Source organism: Xiphophorus couchianus, chromosome 5 (assembly GCF_001444195.1).
Source record: "Xiphophorus couchianus chromosome 5, X_couchianus-1.0, whole genome shotgun sequence".
Taxonomy (NCBI): domain Eukaryota; kingdom Metazoa; phylum Chordata; class Actinopteri; order Cyprinodontiformes; family Poeciliidae; genus Xiphophorus; species Xiphophorus couchianus.
In genome coordinates, this window is record NC_040232.1 from 8,396,304 (window position 1) to 8,422,351 (window position 26,048).

Consider the following 26,048-nt stretch of genomic DNA (forward strand, 5'->3'; position numbering starts at 1 on the left):
ACATTAGGTTGTAAACTTGCATGTGTAACATACTCTGTCTGAAAAACCTCATGATAAAATTGCTCAAGTTAAAGTAAGAAGTAGCTACAGCAAATTAAGAATATTCCCAAAATAAATTTTTTTGCAAACAGTAAAATAAAACAAAGACAAAAATAGTGAGTTTAATGCTTGTAACACACGGTGTTGATCTGGCCATTTCGGTCCCCTCACTTTTAATTTTAAGTTTAGACCAGGAGGTAGTTGGATTAAGTCAAAATCAGCCCTGTTTTGGAGCGGCTTGGGTCAACGGTTGTGGAAAAGCTCAAATTTCCGACAGCACTGGAATGCAGCGGGAGTCCTCCCAGTCGGATCTGGCTGAACGTGACGACGTGCCGACTCGGAACCGAGGAGCGAGGTTTCCTGGCGGAGCAGCGGAGGGAGCAGGAGCCGAGCGGTTCAGACAGTGTTTGGCGCAAACCCTCTTCTCTTCAGCTCAACACCGGCGGCCATGGCTCCATCACTGTCCTCCTGAAGGGACGTTACTCCGTCGGATGCTCTAGTAACCGTCGAGGAGGGAAAGAGGAGGGAAGGAGGGGTGAAGGAGGAGGAGGGGGCATCCCTATCAGTCTTCAACTACCAGGTGAAATAATTGCGCCGGTTTAATGTAACATGTCTGGGATTTGGAAGGAAATTATTCAGGAGAGTAGCTGGAATGGAGGAGGTGGGAGCTAGGGTCGTCGTCTTTTTTTCCCCTTTCTGTTGGGGTGCGGATTCGTCGGATAGGGGCAGAGGTTATCGCGCTAGCTAACGGCGGCGGCGGCTCACGGACCCCTGCTTTGGCTTCGTCATCCGCCAAGCCTGGGAAGGGGTGCCTCGCCGGGTGATGCTGTTACGGGAATGCATAGCGGCACCGTCCGTCTGGCCTCGGCCCACCTCCATGATGAACGATACACCCCCCATCCCCAGCCTCCACATCCTCTCTTCAACACCCCCCACCTCACCCGTAAAAAAAACAACAAAAAAAAACACAATATCTCGTGTTCATACTGAATAAATAAATAATACCAACAACGTTATTTAATGGCGGTGATGGAAAAACACCAGGACCAGAACGGATCAGGCGCCCGCTTCAAACTGACAGCCAGTTTTCTTAGTTAGCCTGGCATTCAGCTATCTAGCCGGCTAACATTAGCCCCCTAGCATCCCCGGCTAGTCTGCATCCTCCATCCGAGCCATCACAGGTCGTTCTGGTTCACACCAGGGTCTCGTATTCGGTTTCCCACCGCCCACAATGGTCTCGTATCGCAGTGAGAGCCACCGCCACATATTTATTCCCGTTTGGCCCGTGAAAATATAAAGGAGCACGCAGAGCGGATGTTGTTATGTAACAGATAATGACACCACACGCCCTTGAAACAAAAGCTGTTGTTTCAGTATTTTGTGCGAGGTGCGGGAACCCAGTCATGGGCAGAGAACCGAGGAGCACATGGGTCGCTTGTGGTACCGGTGGGCTGCGACTCTGAGCAGTCTCCAGAAAGACACAACGGCTTTTTCCTGTCTGTCAGCCATTGTTTTTGTTGTCATTAGGGTATGGGGGGTGTCACATACCCCCCCATTCCAGCCCTGGTTCTTCCCATTGTTGCCTCTTGTTGTTGGTTTGCTTTAAATGAAAAATACATGCATCATAACACCTTCAAGCTGAATGTCCAAAGAATGATAAAAAAAAATTAATGTCACAATATGGAAAGTTTTCCAGTCATGTTTCTTTAAAATCCTTGGAGGAACAGGGCCTATAGAAGCCTCAATTGTGATGCATAAGGAAATGCAAACTGATATTTGTAAAAAATAAAGAAAAGAGCAGAAAAATACATATTAAGAGTCTTAGATTTATATTCTAGCATTTTAGATGCATAAAAGAAGTCAGTAAGTAATGTTAAACATTTCAGTCCATCTGGATATGTTTTGGTACCGACTTTTGGGGCCAAGATTCAATTCAAAATCAATTTTTAAGTCAAAACAAGTATTCATAATGATTGCTGTCGGTGTGCAAAAGATCCTCATGATCTACTCTAGTCTACTTTGCAAAGAGTCTTCTTTGCAAATAAGACTCTGCAAAGAAGACAAATAAAGACATTAAAGCACCACATTTATTAAATGTGATGCATCCTCCGTTTTGTTTTTATAAAGCCACACCATTCTGCAGACAGTGTTCTCCTTGGACGACTTTGCATTTTCCATCCTGAAGTTTTTAGCCATTTAACAATCGTTGTAGTTTAGTAAAGAACTGTAAAGAAAAAAATTACATAAGTCCTTACAGCGTTGGATAAACATTCTGTATTCATGTCAACCTAGAACATTTATAAGAACTCACTTATTCCAAATGCTGTAATTTTACTCAAATTTTGACTATTATTCAGAGATGAAGTTGTGTCTGTGGCTAGTTTGACAGTCTGTGATTCTGTTGAGATCCTTTTATTATGTACAGTTTTTTTTTAACACCATGAAAAGGCAAATATCCACATTTGTGGACAATAAAGATTATTATTATTGCACATTATTTGAAAAGGATTTCGTCAGACAATGGATTTGTTTTATTTTTTTGTATTAAAATTGATTTTGGGACCTTGATTCTGAATTGTAGTAAATGAGAATCGGGATACTTATGTGAATCGATTTTTGGTCGATATAGTCAATCATAATTTACAATGTAGGTCCATGCCAGGGATGAATTGTGTGGTCTCGGTCTTGGAAGACCTGGCTTTGACTCCATGATATGATATGACAAACAAGGTCTGGACAATATGGTTGAAAAACATAACTATATTGGCAATTATTGAGTAGTTGTTTTTTTCTTTATTTTAAATATCTGAAATACTGCCAAACTGTTGATGTGACCTTTTCTGTTTTTTCCACAGTTTTCAGTTCATGCTGCTGTTTTTTATTTTAAAGGAGTTATGAGGTGAAACCTGAAACTGCTGCTGCAGTTGTTGCTAAGTAACCAGAGAGTGAGTGAGTTGCTAGGTAACCAATGTGTAAGTGAGTTAGTTAATTGCAACAGCCTTGCTTACCTGGTGGTGAGAAGTTGAGCAGCTAAACCCTACATGGCCTGCCTATGTTTCCCAGAATGCTGTGCGGTTCTGAATCAGAGTTCAGTGAAATTACTGAACATTCTATCGCATGTATTTTTTATTGATATCGATCACGTGACTATTGCGATAGATACTGTTATTAGTTTATTGCCCAGCCTTACCAAGGAGTAGTTTTGGTTGAGTAATTAATTGTTTCTCCATTAAGCTTTGCAATTTGTGGTGAACAAAAAAACCCAAAACCTAATGTCCTGAAATATTAGTAATAATAATATCCTGAAACATTTGACCTTAGTCTTGTCTTGGAAAGTCCAGTCTTGTATGCAACAGTGGCTGATTTTGTAGTTTATACTGGGATTGTGTGGGGTTTAGATTATCAGTTGCAGATCCTGTGATGGCTATATATAGATATTTATCATTTTGACTTTAGATTAACAAATTACTAGGGAGATGTTGGTGCAGATACATGATTGTTGTGTAAAATAATAAACCTAATCATATTCTACCTCTATGTGGGTAGAGGAAATTGAGGTCTGTTAGTGAAGAAGAGATTGGGATGGAAAAATAAAGCAGAAAGGGAGGAACCTGAAGTCTCTGTGGAAGGAAACGTGAGTTGTTATGATTTTATGCTTATATTTATTTGCAATAAATAGCACAAATGATAGTAAAGTGTGGAGTTATGGCTTCACCAGGTCCAAATTCTGTGAAGTAAATCTTCTATTAAGCACTTTTGTTATTCAAATCTTGATTGATTAATTGATAAAATAGTCAACAGATCAACCCAACACATAATTGATAAGTGAAGTAAAAAGGGCTAATTTAAATATTTATTTAGCTGCAGATGCATCATTTGCTATATTATTTCGTTTTAGGGGAAAATAAATTCTTTAGAAAAAACAATTCAGTTAGTTGTTGCAGTTTTCTTTACACATTTTTAATATTAAAATAATCTTAATTTGTTAAATGAAAAATCTAAAGAATGAACCTTTTTTTATTTGATTAATAGGTTATTAAAATAATCACTAGCTGCAGCCCTAGTGTGAAGTTTCTCAGCATCTGTACCAACCCGTGTTTTGGAGGTCCACTAGTGTGCAGCCCAAAATTTGTTTTCCAAATTGTGTGCACTGAAAGCGACAAATACTCTCTCATTCATACGACAGGTAAAGGAAACAACAGGAAAAAATGGCAACAATGCTTGTTTTTCAATAAATACAGTGTGGTGAGATTTAATGTTTTCACCATGTCGATAAATCATAACAGGAATAATAAATACTGCATCAATATCATGGTTAGAAATCACTGCATTTTTTTCTTCTTCTCTTCTGAGGGAACAAACCTGTGCATTATCGTCCTGTGCATTATGGAGTGAACAGTAGTTCAACTGAGCTATAAATAGTATGAATATGGGTGCATAAGTGCCAGCGCACTTCAAGTGGCCTATGGATACACAGACGTACAATATGTCAGGCCTCAAACAGGAAATGTTTACAAATATTAGGGAATGTGCAACACATTGGGAAGGAGAGGAATATTAAGAAACTGCTGAGGAATAAGGCTGCAGAATATATAAAAAAATGTGTAACTAAAATAATATTGCTATAACAATATAAATTATGATTAACTTAGATTTTTCTAGCTGGTCTCCAATCAGATAATCGACAAATCAGTGCTATATTGTATTGATGTTCAGTCAAGCAGAAAAGGCTGCGCTTTTCAAACGATATGGCTGAAAAACATACCAGGATAAAAGCGTTTTATTCTGGTCGATATTAATAATTATCGATACGTTTTTTTGTTATGAATATCTGAAATACAACCAAACTGTTGATGTTACCTTTCCTGTTTTAGTTACAGTTTTCACCCCTGGTCATTTTTAAGCCGTTAGGAGGCACAGAGGCAAAACCTGAAACTACTGCTGTGCAAGTTACTCAACAGGTTGTTGCTAGGTAACCAAAGAGTGAGTGAGTTGTTGCTAAGTAACCAAAAAGTGAGCGAGTTAGCTGATTCCTCCAATTTTGCTTAGTTTAGCTTAGCTTTGCTTAGCTTAGCCAGGAGAGATGGAGGAGCTAAAGCCTTTCCTCTGCTTACATTTCCCAGAATGCAGTGCAGTTCTGGATCGGAGTTCACTGAATATTCTATATGTTGATTATTGAATCTACTTATATTGATGAAGTGTCTATCATGATTTATTGTCCAGCCTCAGGAAGGAGGTAAACTGAATGGTGGAAAAAGTGAAAGTTTGAGAAGTAAAGACAGAAACAAAATTTGATGTAAATGAAAATGGACGGTACTATAAAAGAAAAGGACGAGACAAGAAATTTGGAAAATGTAAGCGAGAGAAAAAGAAAAGGGGTGATGCTGAAATGTTTAAGGATGTAGAGGGGAGCAGGAAGATGCAAAGTCTCAATGGGAGCAGCAGGGAAGTTGTTAAAGATGGAAGCAAAGAGAAGGTAAAGATCTGAAGGAGTGAAGGAGGCAGGAAGTGTGCTACAGCTCTAAATAATGAGTTCTTGCTGGCTTTGTTTGCTGTATGGAGGAAACTATCCACTGACCTGCTGTTTTTTTTTTTGTTTGTTTGTTTTTCTCCGTCCCCTCCTCTCCTTTCTCTGCTGCCGTTTCCTTCCAGGCTGACTCACGCCAGGAGAGCCTGAACACACGGAAAGGTTTCAGAGACCACAAGAGTAAGGAACACTGTGAAACAGAGCTGACGAAGGAAGGTGTGGAGAAGAAAACGGAGAGAGGGAGAAGGACAGACGACAAGAAGAGAAAGTGGATTTGTATCTGCTGTGACGAGGAGAAGAGAAAGTGACAGCTGGAATACGAGAGAGAGGAAAAGTTTTAGAGAATAGCAACCCCCAGTAATTAAGGTGACCATCGGAAAGGTCGAGTTGACCTCTAAAGTTCAGAAGAACCAAGCGTCCCTGCAACCTCTCCAACTGCTGTCACAGAACGGTCACCACACTGGGAGAACTGGAAGAACTGGTGTTGAGGAGAAGCCACCATGAGCGACCAGAACGTCGTCAAGGAAGGCTGGGTCCAAAAAAGAGGTCAGGCTGTTTTTTTTCTCTTTTGTTTTTTGTTTTTTTTTAGATTTCAAAAACATCAATTGTTATATATTTGAGCTGTCAGATGGATGATCAAGATAATTCACTTAGTTTATTTTATTTATTTGTATTTTATTTTTGGTTGTTTTATAACCATTCCATCTGCAAGTCAAAAAATAAAAAATGCACAATGCTGAAAAAACACAAGACAAAATGAGTACAGAAATGGATAAAAAAAATTACTTTCACTTTATTATACATAAAGCATAATCAAAATCATAGCAGCAGAATCTTCTCTATAGTTTTCTGAAATATCTCCAACCAGTTCCAGCTAAATCTGTAGACAAACTCATGAAATAAAATCTAATCAAACTTTGTAATATTTGTTTATCAAATTATTTTTATACATTTTTGTTTAAAGAGTTAAAAACACAGTTTAAAATACAATCATTACACAGCTGAATCCCTCTAATTGAAGTAAAATGGTTTTAATATTCATTTTGACCTTTACATTTTGTGAAATCTTTTTCTTACTTCCTAGTTTGTTTCTTTAATTTCAAACCACTTTGAGTTTATTATAGGTTTAGACTGCATCTACTTTATCATCTTTCCCTGAGATTCGCAGCATCAGTTTTACCTCCAAAAAATATTGGGTTAATGAATTTTATTGACATTGCATGAGCCAGCCACATTCAGTGGATGGCTCGTTCCGTCATTACTGTAAACACAAACCGTAACATGTTTTGACTGAGTACCGCGTACACAGTACTGCTGCCCCAAATACTCATTAGAGCACCAAATGTGGATTAAGATGGTGCTGAAAATAGTCCCTGCTAGTCAATTTCATGTTTTATGTAACCTTTGATTAAAATTGTGATCCATTTTTGTTTTAAAATCAGCTGTAATGATTTCTCTTTTTTTTTTTCCTCCAGTCAAATTTTAACAGATGTTTGTATTCCAATGAAAAAATATGTAAACTAACAGTACATAATGGTTTTAAGCTTTAGTTGTTCAGTCAGTAGTTTCTCAGTTCATCAGCTGGCCGATTATTGCGGACAATCAATTTGATTGGCTGAAGACTGCATTTGTAGATTGGTCCATGGATTTACGTCAACAGCAACTTGTCAACTACCAATTTCAATTGAAGACACTTCTGCTAATGCGCTAATAGTGGAGCTAATATTTCATTTAGCACTTTGTTTAAATGTATTTTTCAAAATTTTAAATTTAATTGTGCTTTATTTGTGCCCAATGACATTAAAATGAATCCTGAATTCTGATTCTTATTGTTTTTGCTAACTTTGAAAACATTTAGCTTCCCTTAAATACATTTTTCATGATGAATTCTAAAACTCTAAAATATTTAGCTGCTCTGTAAACCTTCAGTTGAATAAAGTTTGACATCTGTGTTGAATATTTGCCTGTTAAAAACTGTTGAGGTAGTTAACGTTTTTATTCATGCTCTTATTTTGAAGTGGTTGAATACTGTTCACGAAGCAGCTCCATTTCCTTTCACCACTTTCTCTGCCCGCAAATGACATTTATTTTAATATGTGTCCATTATGCATTGCAGTAGAACTGCAGTTTAAAAGCTTTAGCACTTTAGCATTAGCTTTGGCTAAGTAGCATGTTTATATAGCATTTTAGCAGAACTAATGTTTATAATTTGTACATGTTAGTTATTAGCACAACTAACATTGTAGTTAGCAGTACCCATTCTGGTTTTTATAGTCTGCATTTAATGGGATTGCTTTGTTGACATGTAGATAAACGACACCCTAAGTTAGGAAATAATCCAGACGTCGTTTTAGCTAAACACTTCAGGATTTCTTAAAATCCCCAACAGATTCCTTAAAACAAACTGTCATTCTGTTAACAGAATGTAATGCATTTAAGTTGTTTTTGGTTGTCTTGATTGAGGCAAGAATTAAAAAATACATTATGCAGACACATTCAGTAAATTAGGATATTATTAAAAATCAGACACATTGTATTGGTTAATTACACATAGATCGATGATCGAAAGACTTTCTGTTAATTTTTTCCACATACAGTTAATGAAAATTTAATGTTTTCATTAACAATAATATAGTATTATTTTTATTGTCAGAACAATAACAAATCTATTTTAATACGGACATCCTTCCATAGCAAACACATTTTATTGTGGAGATGATTCTGACTAATTTTGTTCTTCCTCTGACTTTTTTATTTATTTATTTATTTATTTATTTATTTTTCAAACACCATGGTACATGAACCAATGACTTTAAATCTTAAGATAACTATTTCAGATGGTCACCATCTCTGCTGAAATATAACAATAATAAATCCTTCAATCTTACAAATCAGACTAGTAGAAACTGCTGTTGGTTTGTTAAAGCAAAAGCAGAGCTAAATGGGTTATATGAAGAGAAAGATAAAATCAACTGAGTTGCATGCAGCTTTGTGAAAACTTAATGAAAACAAAGTAAGATTCTTCTTTTTGCATGAAACTGACTTAACTTTATGTACAAGATTGCAGTTCTGAGACCATACGGTGGCTTCAGCAGAGGCCTGGACAGGCATCGTGCTTCTGGCTTCGCTTGTTAGCCTAAGCTGATTAGAGATGCGCTCCATTTGTCTAAATGGATATTGCAATTTAATTTACTCTATACTTAAGTGTCAGCAGTTCAAAGACTATATTTATTGAGTGCTTTCAATTGATGGTCGATTTTAATCCTACTGAGAGGAATAAAATGCAGAAATTAAAACAAAATATGAGGCAAACAGAAAATGGGCACTTGCTAAATTGTTGTTTATTTATAAGCTCTTTCGCACTTCTATGCTGAAATAACCACCTTCCTTAAATAAACTATTTCAAGAGTCAAAGTCCAACATTTAAACTCTTGTTTAAATCAAATAAATAAATATGGAAACATATATTTTCTCCTGTCATTTTATCTGTGAGCTGTCTGTTGTATTTGCATGACTTGCTACAAAAGCAGTCTAGAGTACTAGGGCTGCAACTAATGAATATTTTAGTAAACAATTGTTCTACAGATTATTTTGACAATTAATCAAACAAAAAAAAATGGACACAGAATTTTTATTCAATCACATAAGCATTTTTAAGACAATAGTAAACAATATAAATAAATGTAAAAAAATTTATATGTATTTTTTTGCCTAATCTAATTACATAATATTCCTTTATGGTTGATCATTAGTAGCAAAGGACGCATCTGCAGCTAAAACAAATACTTCTAAATACCTTTCTGATTGTTTTTAGTACCAATACTAAAGCTAATCTGTTTTTTCTATGTCGTGACAGATAATTTGTGGGGGGAAAACAATCAAACTCCTATGCCTTCTTCCAGTACTAACTAGAATCAACCAATCAGATTCAGGAGGAGGGTCTTAGCAACCCTTGTAGCCTTTGGTTGCTTAGCAACAACCTGTTGAGTAACTTGTGCAACAACAAAAAAAGTGTGGAGGGAAATTTATGGATAAAACAGGAAAGTTCACCAGTTTGCTAGTATATCAGATAATTAAAATGAAAAACTAACCAATAATTATCAGTATTGACAATTATTGATATCTACTGATATTACTACGTGCATTGTGATAAGTTTTTCAGCCGTGTTGTCCAGACAGTTTTGATCTAATTAGAGTCAGTATACTCCAGTTAAAAATTAATCAATTACGAGATTAATTAATGATTATTTCAATAATGGATTGGCCTGTCATGATAACAAATTTTGCTAGAAAATAAATTGTTCCAGAAAATATTGCAATAAACGATAATATTGCTGTTTTGAGACCATTTCCAAGACTACATTCTCAAATATCACTAAACTTTAAATTCTAATGAACATTTAACACTGGAACTGGAAGGCATTTTAAATTTGCAAAATAAATAAGCAAAACAACAGAAACGACAAAATTAATTATGAAGTCTCTGTAAACAGCAAACGTTCAGAAAAAGAACTAGTTGAGACCAAAGCACCAGACTGAAAACTTTTTAGTAGAAAACAGAGAAACGATAAATCATGCAAATGGAAATTATTGAGCTTGTTTCAATTTATCATGCGATTAATTGATGTATTGCTTATCTCGACAGGCCTCATAATGGATTAATCCGATTAATCATTTCAGCGCTGTATAATACTCTGCTAATGATAAGAGTTTTTCAGAAGCACTGAAAACCACCCAGAGGCCAGTTGTCCTACTTGAGGGTATTTTCAATTGAAGTTGAGTTTTTATTTATTTTTTGCTAAAAACATCAGCTTCTGTCATGAAGGATGTGTTTTCCATCCCTCTCACTCCTGCGTTCTCTGTCGGTGTAAAGAACAGCACTTCCAAACAATGGTTGTTTACCTGCTGGAGGGCCAGCGCTGAAGCTTTGGGCTGCACTCTAGCCTGAGCGGCACTTGGCTGCTGGAGTTTATTTCCCACACTGCTTTGTGTGTTTGTGTAAGTGTGTCCGTTTGAGTTCATTCATTGAAAGGTTTTTTTATTTTTTTTTATTTCTGGTCTGAGCTCATAGCTGTTGGCACGGAGGCAGGAGGAAGTTTCTCTGTGGCGCTATGAGCCTACAGAGGATGACCTAATGCTTAGGTTCCTTCCTCTCTGCTCCTACAAGTCCCTCTATTGTTTTTTTGCACCTCTGTGGGTTGTTGTAGTTTAGACTTAACTCTTGTCAAAAAATGTCCACACTTGTTTTGTTAAAAAAAATTTAGAAATTAGATCTTTTCTTTAAATGTTGCTAATGGAAAACTTCATAATTTGTGTCTTTTGCAGCTTTTTTTCTTAGTGCAAACCTGACATTTTAATAGTTTGCAGAAGATCCCAGTCTCAGAAAGACCTGACAGTTATTGGAGACTTGAAAATATGGCTAAAACAAATGCAATAAGTCTGTGCTGCAATGTACAAGAGCTGCATCTTACAATCATTTTAGAAATAAATCAATCTATTGATTATTCTGACAGTTAATCAAATAATCAGATAAATATCACAGTCTGCTATTTTCTTATTAAACTACAATATTTGAAATACATTACAAGATGGAAATAAACAAATAATTCAATCCATTTTTCAAATTAGAAAGTAAACATTTCATCGCCTCAAATGCAATAACAGAATTCTTTTAGTGAATGCTGGAAGAATATGAAAAAACACCATTTGATCAATTTTGGCAAAACATATTACGAAACAAAGCTTCTTTTTTAAATCTTAAATGTGAAATAGATATGTAATTTATAGTTTTGGCTTACTTACTGCTCTGAAGACATTTTTTCAATAAATGGCCTTTTTTTTAACTCATTATACTCCAGTTAATGAGTCAAAAATGTTTCAGTAATTGATACATTATGATTAATCAGGAAAGTCTTTTCAGCTGTACAGTGGGCTGTTAAACAGATCCAGAAAATTAAGAAAATATTCAATTAGCTAAATAAAATCCACATATTCAACTAGTTCTTCATGTTATACATATTGCTATGTAATATTTCAATAACAGTAAATTTGTTGTATATTGTGCACCACTTTTAAAAAATAAAACATTACATAGATTTGGATGATTTTGTCATTTGCTATTTTTCGACCTATAAATAAATTTTTTGACATTTTCCTACATACTCATGCTCGTTTCTGCGTAGAAACTTCAGCGCTCTCGGCACTTCATTTTGACAAAATTCTGACTCCAACAAATAATGAGGTTATTTTAATGATCCAAATGTAACACTTACTAGATTTTGACAAAATGTGAAATAAAATTAGCTTTCCATATTGATGCATTTAGTGAACAGGGTAAGAAAAAAACCCAACATCTTTTGCCTGTGTTTTGCCTGCTAAACAAGGGAGAATTGTTCTATTTTGATCACTAACTCATTGATTTGTGCTTCGCCTGGCATAATTGAATTGATTGGAATCTTTAAAAATATTTAAGCTTAAGTTTTCCTTCACATGAATTTTTTTTTTTTAATGAATGTTTTTCGGTCTATTTTTAAAATACTGTCAGTATTAAACTGGAAACATTGGACAGAGGTACAGAACACCCAGGAATATTAGTAGGTGACATTTCTCTCGTTGTGTCTCCCTGCAGGCGAATACATCAAGAACTGGCGACCACGTTACTTCCTGCTCAAGGCAGATGGCTCCTTCATCGGCTACAAGGACAAACCGCAGGACTCGGACCTGGCCTATCCGCTCAACAACTTCTCTGTAGCAAGTAAGACATGAGCAGGCCATGCCACCCTTCAACCTCTGCATGTTAAGATCGGTGTAATCCCAACACGTTTCTCTGGGGGACTTTCAGAATGTCAGTTGATGAAGACAGAACGACCCAAACCAAACACCTTCATCATCCGCTGTCTGCAGTGGACCACCGTCATCGAGAGGACTTTTCATGTCGACACTCCTGATGAGAGGTTAGCTTTAATCCTCGCCTTTACCGTGTTCAGTTTATTTGATAAAAGTTGATACATCTAGCCTCTTTTGAACCTTAAACCATCTCATTAAAGCTACAGTGTGTAACTTCTATTAAAAGTATATATTTATATAAATGTATACATTAAAATTATCACTATGTTGTGATTGTTTGTTATGAAGAAGAAGTTTTATTGATATGGCACTTTTTCAGCATTGAGGCAGTTCAAAGTGCTTCACATGCATTAGATGAAAAATAAAAACACGAGCACAATAGGAAAAACAATCACAGCAAAAGAAAAAACTACACTTTAAAATGGTTCTCCATGTTTGATTCTTGCTCTGGATTGCGAAGTATCCCAAAATTATAAACTACCAGGAGTTTCTCTAAGTCTTCCTCCGATGTTAGTCCTGAGACAGATGATCCGTAAAAAGTTTGATCTCCTCCACCTTCTCCCTGAGCTACTATTGCCGTCTCACTACTCCCAACCGAAAACAACCAATCAGAGCCAAGACGAGTGTCTTAGAGTTGTCACTCATTCTCGTCTATGTGCTGCTCATTGTTTCAATGGCAAAGAAACAACTTACCATTTCAGGCAAATTGTTTATTTACTGTGATCTGTACCTTGCTAACTAGCCTAAGCATTCCTGGCAGACTTTATCAGGAAGAAGCTAGTATGATTAATGGCGCTAAGACCCGCCTCCTGTCTCTGATTGGTTGTTTCTTGGGAACACTGCGAGAAGGCAGAGGAGCTCAATTTTATTTCCACAGATTATTTAATCCCAAACTTATGATATAGTGACAGTTTCAACAAATATGCAAAATATTTTTTTTTTAATAAAAGTTACGCACTGCAGCTTTAAAGGGCAAAACTTATTTCATTTCTAAATTACATTGAAGTGACAACCCTCTTATACTTGAGAGTGGCTACATACACTGCATTTTGGGAGATTGTAATCTGCTGTTAAAGAAGAGCTACAGATTCAACACTTTCAAAATACAAACTCAGCTTTTGATGAACTGTGTGCTGTTGAGACCTCTGGTGGAGGCAGATACGGATTGTCCAAGGAGGCCAGTGCCTGCAAATAAGTGCGTTGCTGCTGTATACAAACTGGTGTGACGGGAAAAATAAGTGTTTCCATTGCAGTTTTGCAAAGTGCACCGACTTTGATACGGCCGAAAAACCATCTCCTCCTATCGCAAAGACTTTTTATTGAAAAACATTCGTTTTTTCAAAATTGGCATGTTTCCATTTAGCACATTTATTTTCGTAATTCCAATCTGCACAATTTTGTGGTTAATGACAATGCAGCTACTGGTTTCGAGTCTACGCAGAACCAGTAGGGTTTTTTTAAATTCTATTTTCTTCATAGTTGTGTTAGAGATTTTGATGAATTTATAGGGCGAATGGAATTGGTAATTATTCTAATGCTACATGCCTGGATGTTATTTACAATTGTCATTATTACTACTGTTATTAGTATTATTATGGGTCTATAGATTGTCGTGTCTCGTTATGAGAGTCAGTTTGTAATAATTTTGTTTATATAATGTAATTTATTTCTTGTTTTTTAAGCCTGCAAATGAATGCGTAACATGGTTTTAGCTGTTAATTATTGAGTTGGTACGTGAAATATTTTGTTAAATTGAGATAAGGTGTAGAACTAAACACAAATATGTGTTCACTTCTTCATACTCCTTTTCAAACAGAAAAGTAGTGCTAAGCTAATTATTTTGTCCTTGGTTATGTATACATATGTTATCTTATTTTTTAAAACCCATTTGAAATAAATGAATTAAAATGAAAAGAATCTCTGTATCTATGTTACCTCAATATGTAAAGGATTTCTTTTTAACCTTTTACTGGCGGCATTAGGGACGAGTGGGCCGAGGCCATCCAGATGGTTGCAGAATCGCTGGCTAAACAGGAGGAGGAAGGCATCCTGTGCAGCCCCACTTCCCAGATTGAGAACGTTAATGAGGAGGAGATGGACACGTCCATCAGCCACTACAAACGAAAGGTACAACTTTAACAGAAGAGACATCAGAAATGTCAAACCTGCTGGGTGTGGTCGATCAACCGAAGTTTGTCCGCTGTTAAATGTGCCGAAGCTTAAAGTTTTGATGACGTTTCCCTGATTCTCCTCTGTAATTTGTCCAGACAATGAATGACTTTGACTATCTGAAGCTTCTGGGCAAAGGCACGTTTGGAAAAGTCATTCTGGTGAGGGAGAAGGCGAGCGGCACCTACTATGCCATGAAGATCCTGAAGAAGGAAGTCATTATAGCCAAGGTGTCTTCCCCAATTGTATTTTATTCTTGGACAAATCCATCATTACTCATATTTGATCTTTTACAAATACAGTACTTCCTAAACAGCAGCTTTTAGAGCTTATTAGTGACCATCTTTTCCATTTATGTCTGTATTTATTTGTCAAAGATTTCTTTTTGTCTGGTAACTAATCACTTCTCTTTTAAACCTTTCTTCTCACAGGATGAAGTTGCTCATACGCTCACGGAAAGTAGAGTATTAAAAAATACTCGGCATCCATTCCTAACAGTAAGTATGACTGAAGAAATGTCAAACTGAATTAAAGAAGCTAACAGGTGACCTTCAGTCTAAGTTGTGGGGTCATTAATCCCTGAATGTCTGACTTTGTATTCAATTGAACAAATCAAATGTATTGTGCCTTTGCTTTCAACCAGATGACAAATAACTTGGAGATTATAAGGTTGAACACTGCACCTACTATTAGTGTAAATTTAGGTATCATGCTTATTAGATCCACTAGACACTTGAGGAGAAAAACAGACTGTTCAATCTTAATATGTTAATTATGGTATTAATGCCACTATTGCACAAACAAGACTTTGAAATTGGGTCAAAATATACAGCTCTGGAGAAACTGAAGAAACTATTGCATTTTTATTAATAGTGTTTCAAATACAGCTAAACACTATAAAATACTACTGGTAACCACTAATATACCCTTGCTAGCTAGCTTTATTGTGTCTATCGTGTACAAATTTATCATGAGTTGGCTGGACGACATTCTGTTACCAACCCATACGAGACTAGGAGTATTCTGTGAAGATAAACATAAAAGTTTTAAGCTTGACACTACAGGGGTTAAAGTTGTAGAGAGTGATATTCAGTGTGAAAAGCACACAGCTGCTGCCAAGAACCACAAGTAGACCCAAGAAATTTAAGTTTTTTGCTATTTGATTGTCGTACAACAGAATCCCCCAGCCATTCCCTACATTTATTGTTTTTCATTCTGAAATTTAATTCCAAGTGGCATTAAAAAGGTGTTTAAAAATCTTAAATTTCACTTTCTGAGACCCGCGGATACCCTGATACACCATGACTGTAGAAGGACAAACTCGTTTTAGATGTTTACTGTCTTGTGTACTGTCTTTCAGTCTTTGAAGTACTCATTCCAGACCAAGGATCGGCTTTGCTTTGTAATGGAATACGTCAATGGAGGAGAGGTAATATGCTGCTGAAATGCTTTTTAATGTATTGATTAAGATCGAGGTTGAGTTTCAAAAGAGTTACTTAAGAGGCGTCCAAGTCAGGAATCACACTGTCAGAAACCTGTAGGAGGTGCTAACTAGTAAAAATAACTAAACAGATTAATGTCATTTGAAATGTAATTAATGTAAATTTGGTATTCAATAGCAAAAGTGGTTTTGGTTTATTAATAAAAGTATAAACATGACCTTTGGGAAAAAAACTGTTTAATTTAAGGATATGATCAAGTAACTCAAATCATCAAATACCTTCAAAGAGTCATTGTGGATGGCAGGAAGGATCTCATAGTTATACAGAAAAATAAAAACATAAAGAATAAAATACAAAAATAGATTAAAAAGACCTTTTTTGCAGTAAAAGTTAAGAAAAATAAAAGAGAATTAAATAAATAACAACAATATGTCCAACGTCTCACATGGTGTCAAAAGCCTGGGAAAAAAGATTTAAAAATGGATGGCGAAGAGGCTCGTTTGACATGCAGAGACAGACTGCTCAATAGTTTAAGAACCAGTTTGAAATGAAACAGATTTTTTCAACAGGCAGATAAAAGAGGACATTTACAAACAAGAGGCTAATAACTCCTAATTTCCTCTCCACAGCAACTCTGCTCTCGCTGGTGGGTGATGCAAAATCTCTAAGCCCAACAACAGCTTACTAAAGTAATTTTCTGTCATCCATGTCATTTTTATTAAGCATATTCTAACATTCTAGAGTGCTGAGTGTTTTTTTTTTTTTGTATAGTTTGGTGGGAATTGGACCTGCTAATACCAGAAAAACTACACAAAAAAACGTAGGAGTACTTCTTCAGAGCGGCATCTAAAAAAAGAGACCATTAAGTTAAAAATACATCTAGAAAGGAAAAGTTTTATTTATAGAAGTGTTTGGATTTTTGTGTTCCTCTGTATACAGAGGATCTCCATGACCACAGAGGCCTGTGTTGACTTTTAAAAAAAAAAAAAAATGTTATTAAAGTGTGTGAACTTATGTTGTGTTTTTTTTTTTCCAGCTGTTTTTCCACTTGTCTAGAGAGAGGGTGTTTTCAGAGGACCGCACTCGTTTTTACGGCGCCGAGATTGTTTCTGCTTTAGACTACCTTCATTCTGCCAAGATCGTCTACCGTGACCTCAAGGTAAAGTGTCTACAATCTGAGATGGGAAAACAAAACCTTACGTTTTTTTAAATTCATTTCAATTTTATCCTCCATTAGCTGGAAAACCTCATGTTAGACAAAGATGGCCACATCAAGATCACAGATTTTGGCCTGTGTAAAGAAGGGATTACCGACACTGCGACCATGAAGACCTTCTGTGGAACACCGGAGTACCTCGCTCCTGAGGTCAGGGCTTCCAGAGACTCAAATGATTCACAACACACACACTCAGGTTCACTGTATTTATTCTAACAAGAGAGAAAATCAACAGCCTCTGCACCACATTTACAGGTGGCAACAGAAAAATGACGCTATGGTATTTAGCATAAATTTACATCATTACTCCACATGACTAATCTCATCTTTAACATAAATGACATTGAATATAGGCCTGTCGCTATAGGCAATAAGTCAATTAATTGAATAATAAATTAAAACAAGCTAAATAATTTCCATTTGCATTATTTATCTTTTTTCTCTTTCTCCAGAAAAATGGATGAGTAAAGTCTTCATTTTGTTGTTATGGTCTCAACAAGCTCTTTTTTGTTTTTGCAGAGACTTCATAATTCATTTTATTTGTTGTTTCTGTTGTTTTATTTATTTTATAGATGTAAAGTGTCTTCCAGTTCCAGTGCTAAATGGTCGTTGAAATTTGAAGTTAATTGATCTTTAAGAATGTGTTTCTGCATTATTATGCCATTACCATTATATTACTTTAAAATTGTCTCAAAGCAATATCATTTTTGTTTATTGCAATAACTTATTGCAATAAAGTTATCCAGCAAAATTTGTTACCATGACAGGCCTAATTGAATATTTATTTTAAGTGCAAGAAATAAAATACATATAACATAAAAAAATATCACACTATTGATAACTGAAGCATTACTTTAAAACATGCCTGCCAAGAAAGAAAATTAAGTTGGTTCTTGGCTCTGCCCCTATACATTAAATCAAATACAATCAATAACTCTTAACAAACTACAGATGAATGGTTCAGTTAACAATTGTAAAATTAAACACGTTTAAACGTTTAACACATACAAAACATGGCAAAATTACACATGAAACCCTGTATATAATTAAATTTCGTCTAAAGTATGTGCTAGACTATAACACTTGTAAAGAAAACAGAGTTGATCCTAATATGTACCACAGTTGCCGGCAGCAACAGAAAAAGGGAGAGGAGCTGTCAGTTTCTTGTTGATATGGTAACCACCAACCAAAACAATAACCACCAACTGCCAAGTTGGTGGTTATTGTTTTGGTTTTGACAGTGTTTCAGTCATTTAGCAGGAACTCCCTGGTCCTTGTGGACCTGAATAAAGCGAACTCTGTCTCGGACTGAAAAACCACAACAGTTAGCAACTAGAGAAGAGATTCACGTCATCAGCAGATGGTGCAATCCTGGACATTTTGCTGTAAAATGTCCAGAATTACATGGATATAGATGTCGTGCTCTTGCCTGAGAGAAACTGAGGTATTTCTTTCTCATCAACAGGTTCTGGAGGACAACGACTATGGGCGAGCGGTGGACTGGTGGGGTCTGGGCGTAGTTACGTATGAGATGATGTGCGGCCGACTTCCGTTCTACAACCAGGACCACGAGAAGCTGTTTGAGCTCATCCTGATGGAGGAGATCAAGTTTCCACGGACTCTGTCTGCTGATGCCAAGTCACTGCTGTCAGGGCTGCTGATCAAGGACCCCAACAAACGGTACACACACATACGAGCAATAAACCAGTTAATTGCATAATAAATTAAAATGAGCCGTTAAAGAGACGCTCCCCTTTAAAGTTGCTGAAAAGCCGCCATTTTGAAAAACGCTGCAAACATTTGACACAGAGTACAAAGCAGTTAGTTAGCACTACCTGCCCCTTTTGCCTGTTTTCCCTGTCTAAGCTGAGTGATTATATTTTTTAAATGTAATTTCGGTTACAGAAACTTCATAAACCATCTTGATTATTTTTGTTTTGCTTGTTTATTTTGAATATTTAAACTTTTTCCCAGTTCCAATGTTGAATGTCATTATTATTATTATTGTATTAGTTGAAAATTGTCTCAAAATGACAATGTTATTGATTATCGCAATCATTTCCAGCTAAATTTGTTATTGTGACAATAACAAATTTAGCTGGAAACCACTTTTGGTGTTTTTTGATCATCTTAAAGCAAAAAACACAATCGCCAATGCATGAAACCTTTCCCAGTTAGTTTCTGCTAGCTGAAACTAAGTAGCAGAGGTGGATAGAGTGCCCAAAAGTTATATTAGTTAAGACTAGGATTGGTTATTTTATAAATTTACTCAAGTAAAAGTTGAAAGTTGCCATCCAAGAAATTACTCAAGTAAGAGTAAATAAGTATTTGGTAAAAAGTCTACTGAAGTACTGAGTAACTGATCAAAATATCAGTCATTTAATGTTTAGAAATTACATTGTTAAACAGACCAAAATATAAAGTTAAGTGGAAATTTTGGTATTTTAAAGACTAGAGTGATTATGAAAAACATTATTCCAAAATAACAAAATCAGACAAAAGAAACTTTTTTCCAAATCAGTTTCTTTCAGTGTAAAACTTTAACAGAACTACAGCTTTGTGTCTGGTGAATTATTGGTTAAAACAAACTTGTACTTCATGTGAAGTTACATACAGTGGGTAGAGAATCCAGAAATTTTACAAAAGTAAAATTTTTGTAATGTGAAATAGCAATGTGCAGTAGCAATACTTCACATTAAAATTACTCAAAGGTAAAAAGTACGGTATTGTAAAAATACAGTTTTTTCCAAAAAACTGCTCAAATAGATGTAACCTAACTCTGCTAAGCAGTGCTGATCTTTGACCGTTTGGTTTCAGCTTGGTCACAGACCAGGAAGCTGAAATTATTGTGTCGTAAAATGTGTGAATTTACAAATTTATGTGAATTCACAAATTTGTGAATTTATGATTCAAGATGATCCTAGTCATCTTGACTAGAATCAACAGATGGTTCTGTTTTTTCTCTTTCTTCTTCCACTCTGCAAAAACACAAGAACTTACAAAGCAGTTTTGTTCTAGTTTCTAATGCAAATATTTTAGTACACTTGAAATAAGACAAAACTAATTTACAAGTACATTTTCACAAAGTTACAGGAGAATGTTTTAAGTCAATCATTCCCACTGTTAGATTAAGAATCTGCTAGTGGGACTAATACTTTTTCATCAATATTAAAAAATTATTAACTTAAAACAAGCTCCTATTTTTTGCAGCAAAGTTACTTGTAAGTTAGTTTTGTCTTATTTCAAATGCACTAAGATATTTCCACTAGAAACTAGAGAAAATTACTTGGTAAGATTTGGTGTTTTTGCAGTGCATGAGGCGTTTCTGTCTCGGGCGAAGAAGCTGGTGTAATCTGCAGCTCCACAGAGGGAACCGGCTCACCCTGACGAGTTATTTTGGGATCAGTAGCAGGTTCCAGTGATGGATATAAGACCACATTTGACGTCTGACATGGAGATCTTCTTTTTCTTCTTCTTCATGTGTTTGCTGTCAGGCTGGGCGGCGGGCCGGATGACGCTAAGGAGATTATGAGGCACAGCTTCTTCGGCACAATCGATTGGCAGGACGTGTACGACAAGAAGGTGAGCACAGCGTTTATCCGCCACACGTCATCTTAACTTCAGAAGGAGTTTATGCAACATAGCAACTCTATTTTTGGTATTGGGGTTACCATATTTCCCAAAATTAGTCTGAGACAGAAATAGATGTGAAAAGAAACAAAATGATCTAATCCTTGTCTTTTTTTTTAATCACTTTTCACCCTCTGTTAGTTTATCTAAATTATCTGACTTTATGGAGAATATTTTAAAATAGCCTGTTTTTATGCAAACTGTCGATATAAAAGTCACCGATGAACTTGACAAACCCGGTTAGAAAAACACGATGCAGACTTCAGGATTTTATCTCAAACGGACGTGTAAATAATCACAGAAAGCACAGGGTTCATCCGGATGATTTAATCTTTGAAAGTGCTTTGATTTAAATTACAGCATTTAATTAATTTGATATAATTTACAAGTTTCCAAACTTTAAAGGTTTGGAAAGTGCTTGATTTCTGTATAAAGTCCTTGGAAGTGCTTGATATTCAAACTGCACAGTTTCTAACGTTTGATTAAAAACTTAAAATTGGAAACATCACTCCAGATATTTTCATACACCTAATAAAAGAGAGCTTTTTTTTTCATTGTCTTAAATCAGACAAGTCTTCTTATTTTAGGTTTGTTAGAATTACCAAAATTATTTCTATTTGCTAAATTCCCCCCAAAATTTAGTGAGAACTTTTATTTTATTTTATTTTTGCAAGTCCTTGAAATTGCTGGATTTTTAAACTTCCCAGTTTTGTAATAAAATGCAATCTAACGTTTAAATCTGGAAAACATTCACATTATAATGTCATTATTATTTACATTATTTCAATTTGGAAAACATTATTTACCTCAAAATGCTGGTCGAAACCAGCTATTTTCATACACCTAATAAAAAGACAGCCATATTTTTTCCTCACTGTCTGAAGTTCAATCAGACCAAACTCTTCCTGTTTTAGGTTATTTTAACTTACCAAAATTATGCTTATTTGCTAACTTCCCAAAAAAATGTGAAAAAACATTTTTGAATTTTTATTATTCCGAATGCCTCAATGACTTATTGATGGAGCATCTTTTCCAGCGGTAGGCAACGTAGATGCAGAGCTAATCAGAGACGCTGCTTTTTATTTATCATTTTCTGAACATGCTGACCTGATTTACATGAAAACTATTTTATATTATATACTGCCTCTTTAATTTAAGCAACAACAAAAAGAGAGATGTCTTTATATATATTGTTTTCTGTTTTCTAAGGATGTTATCTTTTTTTCTTTGACCTCTTCATATTAAGAGAAAAAAAAGGATTATTGTGCTCTGTTGGCACGTTAAGATGTATTTTATTCTGATTTTCTGTCTTAATCTGAAAGAAATGCCTTAAATTTATTTGCTTGTTGCTTTTAAATATGGTAAAATAGCTAAGCATTTACTGTAAACATAAACCGAATTCGGACTTTTCGTTTGGATCTTTTCCTAGGAGAACATTTTAGGAGTCTCCTCATTAGTATAGTGGTATCCCCGCCTGTCACGCGGGAGACCGGGGTTCGATTCCCTGACGGGGAGTGAAGTTTGTTTCAGGTCCCCCTTGAAAATGAGATCTAGATCTCAACGGGGTTTACCTGATTAAATAAAGGAATAATAAATAATTTTTAAAAAGTAACTGAACTTCAGTGAGTTTTTAGTTGAATTCCCTGAACCTAAACCACAACAGCTCTCCTTCACTGGTTTCCTTTCTGGTCCAGCTGGTCCCCCCCTTCCAGCCGCAGGTCTCCTCAGAGACGGACACGCGCTACTTTGACGAAGAGTTCACAGCACAGACCATCACCATCACTCCGCCAGAAAAATGTAAGCACTTGGAAAATGTTTCATGTTTTATGCCAGACTGCGCTCGTCCAACAGGTACAACCCGCCTTCGTCTGCGGAAAAGTGATCTTTTCAAAATTATGATCATATATGAACATTTTAAGAAAGATTTTGTGAGATTTAGATATTCTGATATTTAAGTGTAAGTAAATTCTTGATTATATATTACCATCATCTGAATTCATGTGTGTTGGTTGTACAGACCCATTCAATAAATTAGAATAATATAGAAAAGTCCATTTTTACTTGTGTTTCAGTTCTCTAAAACATGTTTTTATTTGTTCTCGAGTGCTATTTTTTCAAACAAAGTATTCTCAAATTGCTCTAGGAAAGCGTCTGTGATGCAACGAGTTGAAGACGTGAACGGGTGGGAATACTTTCTAGTATTACTATACCGATCCAGCTGATTTCAGCCTCTGTTTTTATTAACATTTTTCAGATGACGAGGACGGGATGGACGCAGCGGACAACGAGCGACGGCCTCATTTCCCACAATTCTCCTACTCAGCCAGCGGGCGGGAGTGAGCGCTTCGTCCCAGTCAGCCACCGTCGTCCCCAGTCGTGGCCATTTTGAGGAAAACGCGTAGCCATTCTAGGAAAAAAATAATAATTACCAGTCTCCCCTCTTTTTCTCCCCGTCTGCCTCGTTGCAGACGTGAAGAAGTCTTTTTAGGGACTTTAAAAGAGGTTTTTGCACAGTGGGATAGACTCAAGCTGGTCTCCCCACACTAAAAAAAAAAGTCTCCTACATTTTCAGCGCTATTTACTGCAGAAGGCAATGTTTTTGTTATTTATTTTTTTCTCTCCATCAGTTTTAAGTTAAACCCATTCTCTTTGCGATTATCTTTTTTTTTTTGCCCTTTTTTTTTTTTCTTCTTTGACATTTTTGCACTTGGTTTCGAAGAGCCGTTTTAGGGAACAAAAAACCAAAAATGTTGCCTTATGTGTGCAGATGTTTCGTATCATGCAGACAGGGTGGTTTTGTTGTCGTCTGTCGTTTTGTTTTTGTTTTTTTTTTGGGAGAGGGCAGCCGGATTTTGAGTCCTGAGGAAAAGTGCATGGCTCATGTTTCACTCATTTCTCATTCATCTGTCATGGTGGCACACATTTCTAAAACCATGGCGAAGAAAATCAGCTAAAAAGTAAAAAAAAAAAAAAGAGAGAGAGAGAAAATAAGAAAGAATGAGTCTGTACCATTTCCTTCATTGCTGCAGTCACTACTTTTTTTTTTTTTATGGTTTCTTATTCTGAAACACTAAACTGCCGCACAGCTCACGCAGGCGCTCCAGAGCACAAGCAGGTTCAGACTCCGCTCTGCGCTCCAGCTTTCCACAGACTCTGCCACTCTTCGGTTTCTCATCTTCACTGTAGGACAAGGGGAATTAACTTTCCCACAGGGAAATGTAGTTTAAAGTATGTGTGTACTGTATGCATGTGGGATGCGGATGCTGTCATAGCACACACACTTATAAAACACACACACACATTACAAACACGTGTATTTTCTGCTCCAACTCTGACTGGACAACGACCTACTTTGGTCATTGTAGATTAAATAAAAGGAGTAAATTTCCCGCTAGAAAAACTCTAGAATTCTAAGATTGATCTCGGAAATTTTCTAGAAAAACTGGGATATTTCTGAGCTCCAAAAGTCAAAAATGGTTGAGAAAAAAGTTCAGACCTTTTGAAATTAATGTCAGAATTTTTTTAGAAAAAGCTTGGACGATTCTGAGCTCCGAAAGTCGAATGTCTGCCAGGAAATAATCAGAAATTTTGAGCTTAATCTCAGAAAATTTCTAGAAGAAACAAGGAAACTTCTGAGTTTCAAATGTTGAAAATTTGCAAGAAAAAAAAAATATAAAATAAAAAACGATATGAAAAATTTTATTGAAAAAAATATGGAAAATTCTGAGTTCGTAAAGTAGAATTTTTTTTTACTTTTTCAACTTTCTGAGTTCCAAAAGTTGAAAATGTCCATCTAAAAAACTCTAAAATTAATTTAGAAATTAATCTAATTGTGAAGTTGAAAATTTATGAGATCCAAAAATTGAGTTAAAAAATTTTCAAGAAAAAATTTCATAAAGTCAGAACTGCAACTTCAGGAAAGTTTTGAATTTCAAAAGTCTAAAACTTTCAACTTGTAGAGCTAAAAAAGTTTTTTTTTCTGGAAAATTTCTGAGGTATATATAAAAAATCTAAGTTTCTCCTGTCTGGAAATTTACTCTATTGTTATTATTATTATTATTATTTTATAATGGCCCTAATACGCTGTCGTAGGTGTTGGCTGTTAACTCCGGAATAAATCAGATGTTTTGTGAAAAACGGTTGCAGTTGTCACCAGCAGGGGGAGTTCTCAAAGAGTCCATTGAATTTAAATTACATTTCACTTCCATCTTAAAGCGAATCTTTCTTAGAAATGTTCAAAACATAAGCTTGTGTTCTTATTACCACAGAACTGGTTCAGTTTAAATCAACTGTATTTAAAATTTGACTTGTTAACACCTAACTGTGTCTCATGGCTTCACTGGCTCACATGGTGGCTTGGTCAAACTTAAGTCTGGTCAAACAAATGTGTTTTGTTTCTGTTATTTAAAAATATCTAATATATATATATATTTAAATAGAAAACTTTTTTTATTTAAAAAATTGAAGTGTTCAAAGCTTCTGAATGTTACAGAAAACTAAATGCTATCCCATCAGCAAGAAAGTATGTACTTGTGACCGACCGTTTCCTTAAATACTGAAATCTCAATGTGTCAAATGTGAAATGTTCAGAAGTGTTCTAGAAAAAAGGGAGCTTGAAAAGTCAAAACTTAAGTAGAAGTAATTCAGAAATAAATTGGACATTAATATAAAAAAAAGTTTTTTGAGTGTTTTTTTTTTTAGCGAATTCTTCACTAGAAAAAAAAAGCCCAGAAATATTTATGTTTTTCTATTTGAGATTTTAAGTTTTTGACAGAAATGTACTCTTTTTCTCTCTCCAATGGCTCCAATGCACTATTGTACAAAATTACTCAAATTAATTATTTTTTTTAGTTCTTCAATGTGAGTTTTGTTTATTAATAGGGTTTTGCATTATTATTCACTCTAAAAAAAAACCATCAGATCTGATTTATTCCAGGAATTATACCACCAACGCAAAAACCGTCAGGGTTCCCACACAATTCATGAATAACACTAAATATTAGTTGTTGAATCGATTTCAACAGAGCGTGGAATCCACACAGGCAAATAACACACATAAACACACACACACACACATACACAAAGTCTGATGTTAATATAAAAAACAATATAGGTGTAGAGAAAGTTAAATTTATCACACGGATGCAACAGGAAGCAGTTTGTGTGTCCTGGTCCATCG

The 26,048-nt window shown here is 35.6% G+C and overlaps 1 protein-coding gene across 1 annotated transcript; it reads left to right on the forward strand.

Annotated features, from left to right (window-relative positions):
• Positions 1–24,263, forward strand: akt3b (v-akt murine thymoma viral oncogene homolog 3b). Its single transcript, XM_028017010.1, has 14 exons — positions 1–619; positions 5,692–6,112; positions 12,195–12,320; positions 12,408–12,519; positions 14,395–14,539; positions 14,680–14,811; positions 15,013–15,078; positions 15,942–16,010; positions 17,060–17,182; positions 17,261–17,389; positions 18,705–18,919; positions 20,734–20,821; positions 22,564–22,666; positions 23,124–24,263. Exons 2-14 carry the CDS (start codon positions 6,067–6,069, stop codon positions 23,207–23,209), a joined length of 1,440 nt encoding a protein of 479 aa, XP_027872811.1. The 5' UTR covers positions 1–619; positions 5,692–6,066; the 3' UTR covers positions 23,210–24,263.
• The last annotated feature ends 1,785 nt before the right edge of the window (positions 24,264–26,048 follow it).

Bases quoted from the DNA above. Each gene is read 5' to 3' on its own strand.
- akt3b (XM_028017010.1), top strand. From the start codon at position 6,067: ATGAGCGACCAGAACGTCGTCAAGGAAGGCTGGGTCCAAAAAAGAG. The intron at 18,920-20,733 runs GTACACACACAT...GTTTGCTGTCAG, and splicing joins ATCAAGGACCCCAACAAACG to GCTGGGCGGCGGGCCGGATG. The intron at 20,822-22,563 runs GTGAGCACAGCG...TTTCTGGTCCAG, and splicing joins AGGACGTGTACGACAAGAAG to CTGGTCCCCCCCTTCCAGCC.